General features: G+C 38.9%; 1 protein-coding gene across 4 annotated transcripts in view; it reads left to right on the plus strand.

The window, feature by feature from the left end:
• The window catches only part of bcl6aa (BCL6A transcription repressor a), a 50122-nt gene extending 37873 nt beyond the window's left edge, over positions 1–12249 (plus strand). For 2 of the 4 annotated variants that reach the window (XM_007253672.3, XM_007253673.3), the window contains 8 exons: positions 5011–5182; positions 5517–5738; positions 6281–7273; positions 8258–8439; positions 8914–9081; positions 9502–9632; positions 9740–9877; positions 10241–12249. In XM_007253672.3, coding sequence (XP_007253734.3) covers positions 5011–5182; positions 5517–5738; positions 6281–7273; positions 8258–8439; positions 8914–9081; positions 9502–9632; positions 9740–9877; positions 10241–10384 — 2150 coding nt within the window. In that variant the 3' untranslated portion in view covers positions 10385–12249. Of the gene's footprint in view, positions 1–10; positions 4085–5010; positions 5183–5516; positions 5739–6280; positions 7274–8257; positions 8440–8913; positions 9082–9501; positions 9633–9739; positions 9878–10240 lie in introns of those variants that run through there. The other 2 variants (XM_015606979.3, XM_007253674.4) reach the window with 2 other exon arrangements.
• Positions 12250–14083: the final 1834 nt, after the last annotated feature.

Raw genomic sequence — 14083 nt, forward strand, 5'->3', positions numbered from 1 at the left:
TTTTGCTTCAGAATAATCTGGGCTGGGTGCGGGTGCTGCTGCTGCTGAGACGCGCTCGCGCGTATAGTCGCTTTATTTAACGGAATAGCGTATTTATCGTGTTTTTAAAAACATGTCAAATGTTAGCGTGCGTGCTTCTGAGAAGGAACTACAAGTTTAATGTTGTGGCAGAGAGAGAGATTGTGTCCGAGGGATTGTGCACACTGTTTAGGGGGCTTTATGGTTGTGTGCGTGTGATTGAAATTGCGCCTTTCAGCGTCTTTTTTGAATACGTGTTGTAGCCTATGCGCGCGTGAAGAAGGGAGTTTAATGTGGCAGCGATAGTGCAGTGGTTAAGTGCACACTGTTCAGTGGATTTATGTTTAGTGTGTGAGTGTTCGTTATGTTGTTGGAATTACGCCTATTAGCGTCTTTTTGGAGGATGTATTGTACAGAAGGGGCTACTTTCATGTTGTGGCAGATAAAGTGCACTCTGTTTTGGGGTGCATGCCATATGCTCGCGTAATGATGGGACTATTTAATGCTGTAGCAGGTATAAACCATCCAGGGGTTTTAGAGAACACTGTTTTGGGGGGTTTGGGTGCGTGCTTTGTGGTTAGAATTTAAAACGTGCTTATGCTTGCGTGCTTTTAAGGAAAGTGTCTACTTTCATGTTGAGGCAGATATAAAAAGAGAGCATGGGGTTGGGTGCTCTCTGGTGGGGTGTTTCTAATGTTTTGCCAGAAGAAACCAATGCCGGAATGGTTGGTTGAGTTGCTGTCAGATCCAGATCCAGTGAATCGCACCCTTGACTGGCCGGCAGGCTGGCAGAGTGCGTGTGCATGTGTGGAGCCCATATGCCCATGTGTGGGGCATGAGTTTTGGGGCACTGCGTGCGTGCTCGCTCGCGTGCTTGCTTTTGGTAGCTAGCGCGCTCGTCGCTCGATTGCTTGCTTGCAACTTACTTAGCATTAGCGCGTGCGAGCAAGCGAGTGAGCTCCAGCTGTGTGTGCTAGACGTGCTTAAGTGTTTGTGTGTGTGTGTTTTCTTGATGGGGGACAAAAACAAGAATAACAATAAAAACAAACAAAAAAACCCAAATTAGGGTGCTGCTAGAGGTTTAAGCAATATAACACTGTTTTAAATGTATCGTGAGACCACGACACCGTCTGCCTGCTTTCATGAGCATTTGGCTGTAGTCGTGCATTGCAGAGTCCTGTTGAATTGGATGAAGTGCAGGAAAGTTTGGATTTGGAAAAAGATCACTATACTAAAAAATGAGAGCTTGGGGTGGTGATATACTTAAGGTATATATGGACATATATTTACCTTGTCTCTGTCTTCAGTACCTTTAGTTATGGGATAAATATAGTTATAGTATACAGGTGTTTTAACTACTCTAAAGGGACACAGTTGCACCTGGGGGAACAAGTTGTTCCTTTCTAAAAGGTACATTGTACTTTTCGTGCTTTCTGTTGAACAAAAATAAACAAGAAGCTACTTGTACAGTACTTTCTTGTATTTTCTGACAGTGTAAGATATAAAGTTAAAAAGCGTCTAACTTTGTAAAATAAATCATTTTAGCGTTAAGGTCTTTTTTTAGGATTATTAATATTGTGATTTTAATCCGTGTTTATGATTCTGTGGGCTTGTTTTTGTACGTGCTGTGTACGTGCTGCACTTTTTTCCACGTCTAACTTACTTGGCGTAGGGATCTTGTTTTCTTTGGGGTGCATCTGTTTTACATTAGCTATCCGCGGATGATTCGCGGGTGAAGCGCTGCTGCCGCTGCTAGGAGGAGGAGGAGGCAGCGGCAGCGCTGGCTGAGGTTGGCCGGACTCAGAGCGCTCCTCCCCGGCTGCGCGTCGAGCTAAAACAGCCCCCTCCTTCACTTAGTAGCCTGGTTCAAGTTCAGGTTGCTGAGCTAAAATTAGACAATTACAGCAGAAAGAACCACGAAGAACATTTTTAAACGTTGGTTTCAATCTGTCTACATGCTGTTTAATCTGTAAAATCAGTAGTTGTAGTTGTCAGATTATTTTTTTTTTAACTAGCTAGTTAACAAGTTACTCATCCAGACGTAAGCCTATAGCTATACACATTTCTCATTTATTCGTGAAAAAGTTTGACTGAAATCAAGTAAAAAGTAGTTAAATAGAAGAAAGACGTAAATAAGTAAAAAAAAAGATGTGCAGATGTGTGGTATATCTGGTTAACAGGCATATCACTATTTAATATTTTTGTTTGATGTTTTGTGCGTTGTTTTAGAGAGACAGTTACAATAGCTTGCCAAAAGTATAGGCTAGCACAGCAACTACCGAACAACCCCACAGCAGCCACTTGGCAACACCTCGGCAACCAGTGGGAACAACATTAGCTGTTTCCTAGTTTTCTAACTTATATATACTTGCACCGCGTGGCTGAAAGGTGTCTCGAATGACAGGCTGCTTCACTAGACTTTGGCATTTAGCGAGGGGGTCAAAAAAGTGTAGGACAGGGATGGGTGGGTGTGTGTACGGGGTGCGTGTGCTATTCCTGGACGGTGCAAAAACTTACTTGCGTGTGTATACAAGTGTGTGTGAGAGTTGGGTTACAGACAGTTCATTAAACATGATCATTAATAGCTGGATACTGGATATTCGTCTATACTATAGCTTACATAGTAGAGATAAGAAATATAGAGAGCAAACTTTTATCTCGTTCTATAAGATAAGGGAATGTCAATTTGGCAGGAAGGATATTGCATCATGTTATTTAAAGACAATTGCATAGTAAACATGACATTGTGATAATTTTGACAAATGCATCAGTAACAGCAGATTCTTCAAAACTGCTGTTAAAACACTTTCCTAAACTTTTATATACTGCACTTACATTTAGTTATACAGGACTAACTACACTGTAGGTGTAGCTTAAAGTATTTGTGTGACAAGCAGACATTTAGTCTGATTATATTACAGTTATATAATTTTTTTGTCATTGAATGTGTTGTCTAAATAAATAATTCTAATAATTGATACATTGATAAGTAAATCGTAAAGTTTGAGATGTGCAGATGTTTTATTGTCTTATTTTATTCTAATAAGTGATCTGTTGCTCAGATACATTTGCAGATAGAGCTCAGTGTTAACTGAATGGAGCGCTGTGTGAGTTTTATCAGATGTTTAGGGACATCTTGTGGTGGACGTGGAAGTAGTAAAGGTATAAAATGGCAAAAAATAAGTGGACAAAGTTACTTTCTGGTTCAGTGACAGGATTGTGCAGTGCAGCCATGCAGTTGTGTGTATTTGTATTAGGGCTGCACAATATTGGGAGGAAAAAAATACATTTTTAATAATAATGCACTGTGTGTATTTAAGATAGGAGTAAAATGAATACTGGGCTGACATTATGTGCTTTTGGAAGATATGTAATGTAAAAAAGCACTTTCAACAAATACATTTTTCCAAGTGTTGAGTGTTTGTTGGTGTGTCTGCTGGGATGTTAAAAATGTGGTGTTAACAAAATATTTATAAATGTTTTTGTTTTGCAACATTTGCAACTTTTTCTTTGAAAATTGTTCCAAAATACATTTACCCCTATGTTATTTTATAATTTATTCAATTTGGAACATTTAGTATAAAAAACAGTAAAAAATAATAATTGAAATAGATTTGCCTTAAGTGACAATTGTGCATGCCTAAATCAGGATAACTATGCTGAATTGATATATTGTGCAGCCCTCATGCATGTTGATATAGGTGTTTAGAAATGTGTATATGATTCTATATGTATAGAAAATAAATGTGGTACCCTGAAAGTTTTTTTCAAAGTTCTTGCTTGAGGAATTTCTGGTCATAAGTCTGGCTGATTTCATTCTGAAAGTGTAAACACACACACACACATTCTGGCACAGAATGTAGGTTAGTGAGAGAGGACACTGACGGTGTGACTTCACTCTGAAAGGGAATCTGGCTGCGAGCGAATACGAAATGTTCAACATGTGAGAAATGTTTACGGCTCAGTTTATTCGCACCCGCTCCCGGACTCAATCTGCCAAAGTGCTGAATGCAGTGCTGATGAGCGGACGGGACAGTGCTGAGGTGATGACCTGGCAACCACACAGGTCTCCACTGACTGATACAAATAACCCACCAGAATAAAATAAAACTAATCAAAGTTAATCACAGCATATAAACAGTAAATGCACTTTTACAATAAACACAACACTAAAGTGTATATAAGTTTAAATGATCTTCTAAAGAATAAAGTGACTGTTATACATCTTGGTTTTAAATATATTGTTCTATATTCTCTAACATGATAATTGTTACATTCTTATAAATTATATATTTTCTTTTAAATATCTGGTAATTTCCAATGATATAATACCATAAATGTTGAAAAACTGGAGTAAAACGCTTGTTTCTACATTTATCATGTAGCGCCGCCTACTGGCAAACTGGGGGAATTGTAGTGGATTTCAGTTTGTTTACTGTAGTACTGTACAGCAACCTGTTGTTGTATTACATTAAATTAATTCCATTTCAAAAAAGAAAGTGATACACGTAAATATAACCTGTATATGACTCCAAAAACTGAGAGTTTAAAGCATTTATATTTTATTTACATAATTATAAAGATTTCTCCTTTTCAATAAATGTACTGAATATAACAGCCTATAATACTGTAATATACTGTGTGAATATATAAACATTCATATTCCCAGTTATTATGTATTTAGTGCCCTATAATAATTATGCAGTATATAAAATAGTTTTGATATTACACATAGTAGACAGTGCACAGTAATACTGCACAGTGGTGGACAGTGATACAAGTGCAGTAAAAAGTATGATTTAATATATAATATTAATAAAAATCATAGTACAAGTGTTTTATTTTTTCTACTGTAAATGTTAAAGCTGGGTCTGAGCCAAAAACAATGCCCAGCCCGCCCACTTCCTTTATTAGACACTGTATTTTCAGGATGCAGCGAGCTTTAAACCAGTGTTGCACTGAAACTCACCCTCAACGTTCTTTGTTTTTCAGATCTTGACAAAATGTCGTGTGCAGCAGACAGCTGCATCCAGTTCACGCGCCACGCCAGCGATGTCCTGCTTAACCTGAACCGGCTGCGCAGCCGAGACATCCTCACAGACGTCACCATCCTGGTCAACAGACAGCAATTCCGCGCTCACAAAACAGTCCTGATGGCCTGCAGGTGCATATCTTATTGTTTTTTGATGAACCATTATTGATTTATTATTTGCAAAATACAGATATTCCAATTGAATTGGTCTTTTTTTTTTCATTTTTACTGTATTTAAGTTTTATACACAAGTTTTAGCACATTGATGCCTTTCAAAGACAAAACATGCATCCATGTCATCCAAATGAGTTTCTTTTCTTTCCTGTTATAATTTCTTATTTGTGTGTTCAAGTTAATAAAAAAAAAAACCCTAAGACATATGTTGATATGTTTTTTTTTGTTTAGAAGAGCTCGTTCATTCTACTGCATAAAGTTCAGAATCAGTAATTCTCTGTTTTCTCCACAGTGGGCTCTTCTACACGATATTCACTGATTCGCTAAAATGCAACCTGAACGCGATCAGTCTGGACCCGAAGGTCGACCCCGAGGGTTTCGCCATCCTGCTGGAGTTCATGTACACGTCTCGTCTGACACTAAAGGAGAGTCTGATTATGGCTGTGATGAACACAGCTATCTACCTGCAGATGGACCACGTCGTCGACACCTGCCACAGATTTATTAAGTCCAGGTACAATTACAGAACAAATGTACATGCATGTGTGTATACTGAATATACTGGGCCTCTCACAATAACTAGTATTGTTTGGGTGATCAGCTTATACCACTGATAATGAGAATATAGTATACTGTATATCATACTGTATAATGTACTTAATGTAACTAATAATGTAGTTAAACCCTTTTAAAGAACAATGCAACTTTTAATTATAAAGAATATTCAAAGTTTAGAAATGAAATATAATTTTTTAATAACCTAAAAATGAATAAAAATGACAACAAATTGACATAAATTAAGTCCACATATTGATTATTTCCTGTAATTCTATTTTTTTTTACTAATAGATACATAATGAGCAACACAACTGTGTGGATATATAAATAGACCAATACAAATGCTCTAAAAATCTTATTTTCCATTAACTTCCATACAAAGTTACAACAGTTTTGCCATCTGCTGTAATATGTGATATTTATCACCATCGGTAACATTTGCCTTAATTAAACTTTGATGAAGTTACCAAAAAGTAAATACATTTATTTTCCCTGCAGTGACTCCTCTATCAAACTCCCCCGAGAGGACTTCCTGGTCAGCCCCCTGCTCTTATCCCAGGACGTTCACGGGTACAGACCTCACGAGGTGGTGGAGAACATGCCAGGGCGAGCAGGAGGACCCTTCAGAGAAGGGCGGCCATACGGAGCGGGCATATTCAATGGGGTTAATGCCCCCAGCAGCCCGTACCACCTGTACAGCCAGTTCCCCATGCAGGGGTTCCACTTCCCACTCTGCAAACTGGCAGATACCAAGAACACTTTCCCTGACTTCTCCAAAGGAGCACCCATTCAGCACAAACACTGCCCCCCTGCCGACGGTGCCAGCAGCGCCATGCTGACAGACTATGGGCGCAGTACCGCCTCTAGCATGTGCCACGCCGGCCCCTACTCCTCTGCCCGGGAGCTGGGCAGGAACGAGGAGATGAAGCGGGAGAGCCTGGAGGGGCTGGTACAGTCCATTGGCATGAGCTCCAGAAAGCACGGCATGGCTGGCATGGTCGGGCTTGCAGGGCTGGCACAGGAGCAGCAGAGGGAGCCGGGTAAAGAGCAGGGCCCTCTGGCCGAAGACGACCTGACCCACCAACACTACTCCATTGGCATGCCCTCCAGCGGGCGCAAGACCCTGATGAGCAGCCCTCAGAGCCCCCTGAAGTCCGACTGCCAGCCCAACTCGCCGACCGAGTCCAGCAGCAGTAAGAATGCAGCCCTGTCGCAGGCCTCACAGCCACCCGCTCTGCCAGGTACGCAGGACCCCAAGGCCCGCAACTGGAAAAAGTACAAATTTATCTTCCTCAATCAGACCACCAAGGAGGAGGAGAGCGGACCGCACGACCCGGAGATGCGCTCGCCCCAGCGGCTAGGACTGCCCGCCTTTCACCCAACCTCCGAAACCGACCACCAAGAACCGCAGGGCACCAGCGCCAAGCTGAGCGACCACAGCGACGACTTCACTGTGCCCCAGGCCAGCCGCCTCAACAACATCATCAACAGGTGAGCGCTTACCTGCCGGACTTTTACTCTTATATTCTTACGTTTATTATTATATTTAAAAAGTAAATTAAAGTGAATAAGTGAGTTTGGAATAATAAGCTTCCCATTAGCAAATTACATGAGAAATTAAGTGACTTATCTATATTCAGCTAGTGAAGTGAGCTGTGCCCTCAAAATCACGTTTTAATAACAGTTTACAATTCAGATGTCCAAAAAATATTTTTTTTCCTTTAATCTGATCATACTGAAAAATGTGCATATATAGACCTGTCACAATAATTAATATTGACTTCAATACTTCCTACAATATGATTTTAATAATTTTTGCTAAACTCAATATTAACCTTTATATTGTTACCTAAGCAACAAACGCCTGTTGATGAAAACAAGTTCAGTGTGCATTGTGTGTACATTATGTGCATTTTTATGATCTTATATTATCCTTATATCAGTTGCCTTAAATGAAAAGGTTTAAAAAAGACAATGATATCATTTATCACAATAATTTCTGAGACAATATGTTGTCCAAAACCTGGTTATCATGACAGGCCTATGCATATGTACAAACTCTGACAGCCTTTTAGATTATCTGAGTATCTATCTATGCGCTGAGCCATTTTGTTTGGTGTTTTTATTTATTAACAGCTAAAGAAGCCGCTCTGAACCGGTTATGCATCTTTTTCCCATGCAATAATGTGCAGAACCAGCCTGCCAGTGTTTCACAGCTTAGTCCTCCTCCCACTACCTCTAAAAACCCAGATTGAATTTTTCCTCATCCATCCCAATCCTCTTACAGCACAGTGCGGATTTACCTTCTTAGTGCGGCTGTGTGAAATTCATCAAACGTCCTAAAAATGAGAGTGAAAATGAGTGAGAATAAGTGAGAATGCCAGTTTGCGGCAGCATTTGCTTCAGTTAAAGGCTAAAAAACAAGGAAGAAAAACTAGAATTAATACAAAAATCCTGCTCATTCCTGTTCCACAGAACTCTTGAGGGGTCTCAGCGGAACAGCGATGGACACTCGTCTCTCTATATGAGCCATTTAAAGTGCAGTTCCTGTGGCTCTCAGTCGCCGCAGCACTCGGACGTCTGCCCCAACACCCCCGGCTCACGTCTGACAGAGGAGCTGTCTGAGCTGCACTCCGAGTACTCCGACTCCAGCTGCGGTGAGTAGAGCTGAGCAATATGGTGTTTTATATTATATCACAATATTAAAAGACATTTTCATGATACACAATATTTATAACAATATTTAGAGATGCAATCAAAATGCATGAACACTGGCAGATTTTTGAGTTTTGAGTTTTTTTTCATGCACTGTACAGTGAGTTTATCCAGTGTTTACTGCACATCATCCACATAAACAGGATTTCTACACTGATTGTAATGAAATGCACAGTTCGGTCAACGCTCTTAAAGCACTGATGATGATATCCTCAATATGCTTAAATAATACATTCATCATAAACAATAAAATATCTTCACATTGCCCACCTTTTAAGTCTTAATTGTTGACTCATATTTTTGCTGTAATCTACTATAATGTATTTCTATTTATTATTATTATTGGTTCTGACTGCATTAATTGACATGCTAATTTTGTATCTTGTTTTTTTTTTGTGCATCTATTCATTTTTCAGAAAACGGTACGTACTTCTGTAACGAATGCGACTCCAAATTCGCTGAAGAGGAGGTTCTAAAACGCCACATGCTTCAGGTCCACAGCGACAAACCATACAAATGTGACCGGTGCCAAGCAGCATTTCGCTATAAAGGAAACCTGGCCAGCCATAAAACAGTTCACACAGGTATTAATTAATTAATTAATAATGAAATACATATATATATTTTTAACACTAGCAATGAATGTCATGTATAAGAGACAAATTATAATGAATTTGTAAGACGTAACATTGTATATTATGAACATAAGTATTAAAAGAAAATGCATAACACATTATAGCCATCAGAATGCATCATTAGCTGTGTTTATAGTATATTATATGTCAATACTAAGAAACTAATTCCCAGCATGCATAGTGCATAAGGTGTTATTCATTTTAATAAATATTTTTAACAAATTTATGAATGCATTATAATGCATTTTGAATGTGTTCATAGAGCCCATAATGCCCTATGCTCTCATTATTTCATAATGTTTTATGAACGTAAAATCATGAGATTCATAAAAAGTGTTCAATATTTTCAATAATATTTTTTCTGTGCAGGAGAAAAGCCGTACCGCTGCAACATCTGCGGTGCCCAGTTCAACCGACCAGCCAACCTCAAGACCCACACACGCATCCACTCTGGAGAAAAGCCATACAAGTGCGAGACGTGCGGTGCCCGCTTCGTTCAGGTAGGTCTGCGTTCAGCTCCAGAACCGGGTTGGATGGTGAGAATGGTGCAGCAGTGTGGTTTGGGTTTTTGATTGAGAATTAAATGGTCTTAATGTTTTGCCGGCAGGTCGCTCACCTGCGCGCCCACGTTCTGATCCACACCGGAGAGAAGCCATACCCCTGCGAAATCTGCGGCACTCGCTTCCGACACCTGCAGACGCTCAAGAGCCACCTGCGCATACACACAGGAGAGAAGCCCTATCATGTGAGTACAGCACTTTATATCAGAACTTTATAAACTCATTTGATTTCTAAATATTCTTTATTATTTCAAATTTATTACTCTTTGAAATGGGTGTAACTGCTTTATTATACCATTATATTATGATTATTTATGTGGCATAAAATAGACAATATCCTCATTTATCACAAATATTTCAGGGAAAATATCTTGTCCAAACAAAAATAGTTATTGCGACAGACCTGAAAATGGTCTTTTTCCAATAAATACAGCACACCTGTTTATTATGAGGTTTAGCTGGTAATTTAATATAGTGTGTAGGAATCTGCTGCTCCAGGACCAGAATTGAACTCCATAAATAACCCAAATTATTTTTTTGCTCCGCAGTGTGAGAAATGCAACCTGCACTTTCGACACAAGTCTCAGCTGCGGCTGCACCTGCGGCAGAAGCACGGCGCCATCACCAACACCAAGATCCAATACCGCATGTCCACCACAGCCCTGCCCACCGACCTGACCAAGGCTTGCTGAACAAATGCATGGGCCTGCCCCGACCACGCCGTTCTCTGAGCCTGACGCGTACAATCATCCGAAATTGTAGTGCCACACTGTGTTGATCAGAAAAGAAGAGACTAAAAAAAAACTATAAGGCATCTGATGCCGATCTACGGGTTTCCTCTACATGTGAACATAGAACCACAATCGGTCTCTTGTCACTTTATTATTGTTTATATTTGCGTATAAATATGAATATACAGTAACATTGAGTGTTTTTAAGCTTCGAGTTACAGAGAAGAAAAAAGCTTTATTTTGTTGAGAAAAAAAAAAAACGGAGGACGGAATGTAAAACATTTACAAATCCAGTTTTTGAGAATACAGTATTTTATATCAAAGAAAAAGTTACTTTTCTGAAAGTATTGGGGAATTTTAATTGAAGGCTGGTATATTTTGAGGAAACGGTATTCTTTGGCAGTGTAAAGAACTGAATTGTGTTCATAGAATTTGTTTTGTTTTTTATACATGTACCACATATAGTATGCCACACTATAGAATTATTATAATGGCCCCAGTCGTGGAAGGCAATCCTGGCTGTGACTGTACCCCAGTTTACATGCTCATGTGAGGCTTATATGGGTTCCAGGTGGGCATGGGCCCCAATTAAGCTAGTTGGGTTTTTCCAAATGGGCTCCATCACTACAGCCCACATTAATCTCACACATGTAGGTCCCTGTTTAGGCTCCCTTTGCAGTGTTCAACCCAAATGGGGCCCATCCGTGAGTAAACTGTCAGTAATCCAGTCAACGCGTTTTTATTAATTCCAATTACTTCAGATAGTTTGAGTTTGTCAGTAATCCCATCAACGCATTTACATGAACTTGGTGATCAGATAATGGGAAAACTCAGAGTTTACATGAGTCAGACAATAATGAGAGTATTTCTTTGCAACACAGTCTGATTACTGCAAAATATTGAAGTTTGTCAATAATCTTAATCAATGCATTTACATAGCCTCAGGTAATCAGATGATAAATGGGAAAACTATAATCAGTCAAACAATAATCCGATTTTTGCTTTGCAATTAAAACTTTATAATCTGATTACTGCAGAACATCAGAGTTTGTCAGTAATGCGATCAAAATGTTTGCATGAACCTTCTAACTTAATTACTGCAAAACACTGGATTTTGTGATTCATTTAATCAACACGTTTACAAGCACTTTTTAAATCCAATTATTGATAAATATTTTTGAGTTTGTCAGTAATTAGATCAATGTGTTTACATGCACTTAATAATCCAGTGACTGCAGATAACACACATCAAGCCACAGTTTGATCCTATATTAGCTAGAAGATGAAAATTGTTTAACATCACCAGTTTCAGCATTGCTCCAAAAGTGTTAGGACATAATGTATGTTAGGGCATACATTTCTGAGCTAAAACACAGCTCTCTTTATCAGATTCTTACTCTGATCTAAGAAAACAGGGTAGGCTGTTTACATGATTTGGCCACTTGAATTATCAGATAACTGCAGTAATCCCATTATTAATCTGATTATTTATCTGATTTTTTATCTGGATTTTGGAGTAAATGTAAACGCACTGACTGATCTCTGGGTTAAATGTTGGGTCCCAGTTTTGGGCTGCCTGTACAGCCCTCACAGGAGCATGTTATCTGGGGTAATGTTTTAATATATGAATTGGTTTTATTATTATTATTTGTATATGAGAATGACGGCTGCTCTCTCTCAATGTAAATCATGCATGAGGAGGTCGCTACTGGTAAACATTCATTACGCAGGCTGATGCATAAACATTGTGACATAATGCATAATTATATCCCCGAGATTGCTCTCTGCTGGCAGAACCAATCTTTTTTAATTAAATATTAAAATATGCATTTAAAAAAAAAAAACTGGTACTGCTACGGTACGACCAATAATTAAGATAATAATATTTTGCTTCAGTTGTATTTGTATAGAAATTGTATAGAGAGTGATTTTTGTTTTTATTTCTATCAGCAAGTGAAGGTTTACAGTTTTGTCATTATCGTACTAGAAGCTACAGTAACAGGTTGTAATATTGCCCATTTTCCCAGTCCCCCCAGTCCCCTCCCCTCTTGTCTGTATATACACTGTGTATTCGAGGTGCCTTTCTCGATGGCGACTGAACCCCTGTCCATTCAGCCCAGCTCTACTACGGTACACCTGTACAGCTGCAGGGCTACACTCGGCCCCGCCCCCTGTTTTTGTGTGTGTATGCGTGTGTTTTCTAAATGCTTTTCACCGAATTTCAAAAAATGGAAAAAAGAGGAAAAACGGAAACTTCATTACTGCTCAAGCTGTATATCTTCAGGACTTGTTTTGGCATTGGGCTTTTTTTTAAATGCATTAAGCTAACTGTATAATAGGTGTATGAATGTAAAATAAAAGTATTGAATTTCTATGTACAGATCTGTTCTCACACATCATTCATTTATTTTTATTTTATTGCTTTATACAGTTACATACCACCTAATAGGGCTACATGATATGCTGAGTAACAGACATTGCCAACTGGCCTGTCAGAGTAATTATATTGTCAATTTATTGTATAATATACAAACATTCACTAATTTTTTGCTGAGTGTTTAAAATAATGTTTCTATTTTTTCATGTTGTAATTTGCTTTATTATGATATTTCATTATCATTACATTAGTGGCACAAAATGCTCTTAATATAACACTAAGATAATTTATTACAGTATATTATTTAAACAAAAAAATACTGGGCAGATATACAAATCAATCAAGCATAAAATTATGACACTAGTGTGGTGAGGTGTTAATGTGTGTTATGCTGGTATGAGTGGATCAGACACAGCAGTGTCCACTTGCTGTCCACCTATTACACACCCCTACCTACAGCCGCATTAATTGTAGATGAAGTAAAGTCAGAGACAAAAGCTCTGAATCTGTTGCTGCACAGTTGGTCATCCTCTAGTTCCTCTCCTTCATCAGTGGGTACAGAATGCTGCCCACAGAACTACCACTCATAGTGCACTGTTGGTGCACTAATCTCAGTCCAGGAGTGACAGTTAGGTGTTTAAAAACTCCAGCAGCACTGCTGTGTCTGATTCACTCCTATCAGCACAACACACTATACAGGACTACAGTCTGTAATTATAACATTGCAAGGTGTCCTTTATGATCGGTGGAGCTGATAAGATGTATAATGTGTGTAGAAACAAGGACATAATGCTTTATATACTGTATGTGTATTTGTCCATTCAAATTAATAGGATCTTCTTACTCACAAGCTTAAAAGAAATTATTGGGGTTGTCTATATATTGTACCATAAGTTGATTCATTATTATTATACTTTATATATAGTTTTCATTATATTATACCTTGTATCAACATTTCTATTAAGCATTTTATGATACAAGTTTTTTTCTCCAGCTCTTATAAAGCTGATGCAATTCACCAGATCTGTATTATGCAGAATTGAGTGCGAGGTTCCGGGAAATCAGAAACGTGGTGCCTTGGCCCTCCAGGACCAGCGATAGAGGAAGCAGGGCGTTTGAGGGAAACGCCGCAGGCATGGCACAACAAAAGTGCAGTTGTTAGAGAGTCGGCGTACGGCAGCATGTACGGAACAACACCAGCGTGAGGATGAGGTAGTGAAATACCCACAATAGCAGCTCTACACCTCCAACTTCTCACTTCCCTTTTACCAAAAAACCCAAGA

Source organism: Astyanax mexicanus, chromosome 5, assembly GCF_023375975.1.
Source record: "Astyanax mexicanus isolate ESR-SI-001 chromosome 5, AstMex3_surface, whole genome shotgun sequence".
In the NCBI taxonomy this organism is placed as follows: domain Eukaryota; kingdom Metazoa; phylum Chordata; class Actinopteri; order Characiformes; family Acestrorhamphidae; genus Astyanax; species Astyanax mexicanus.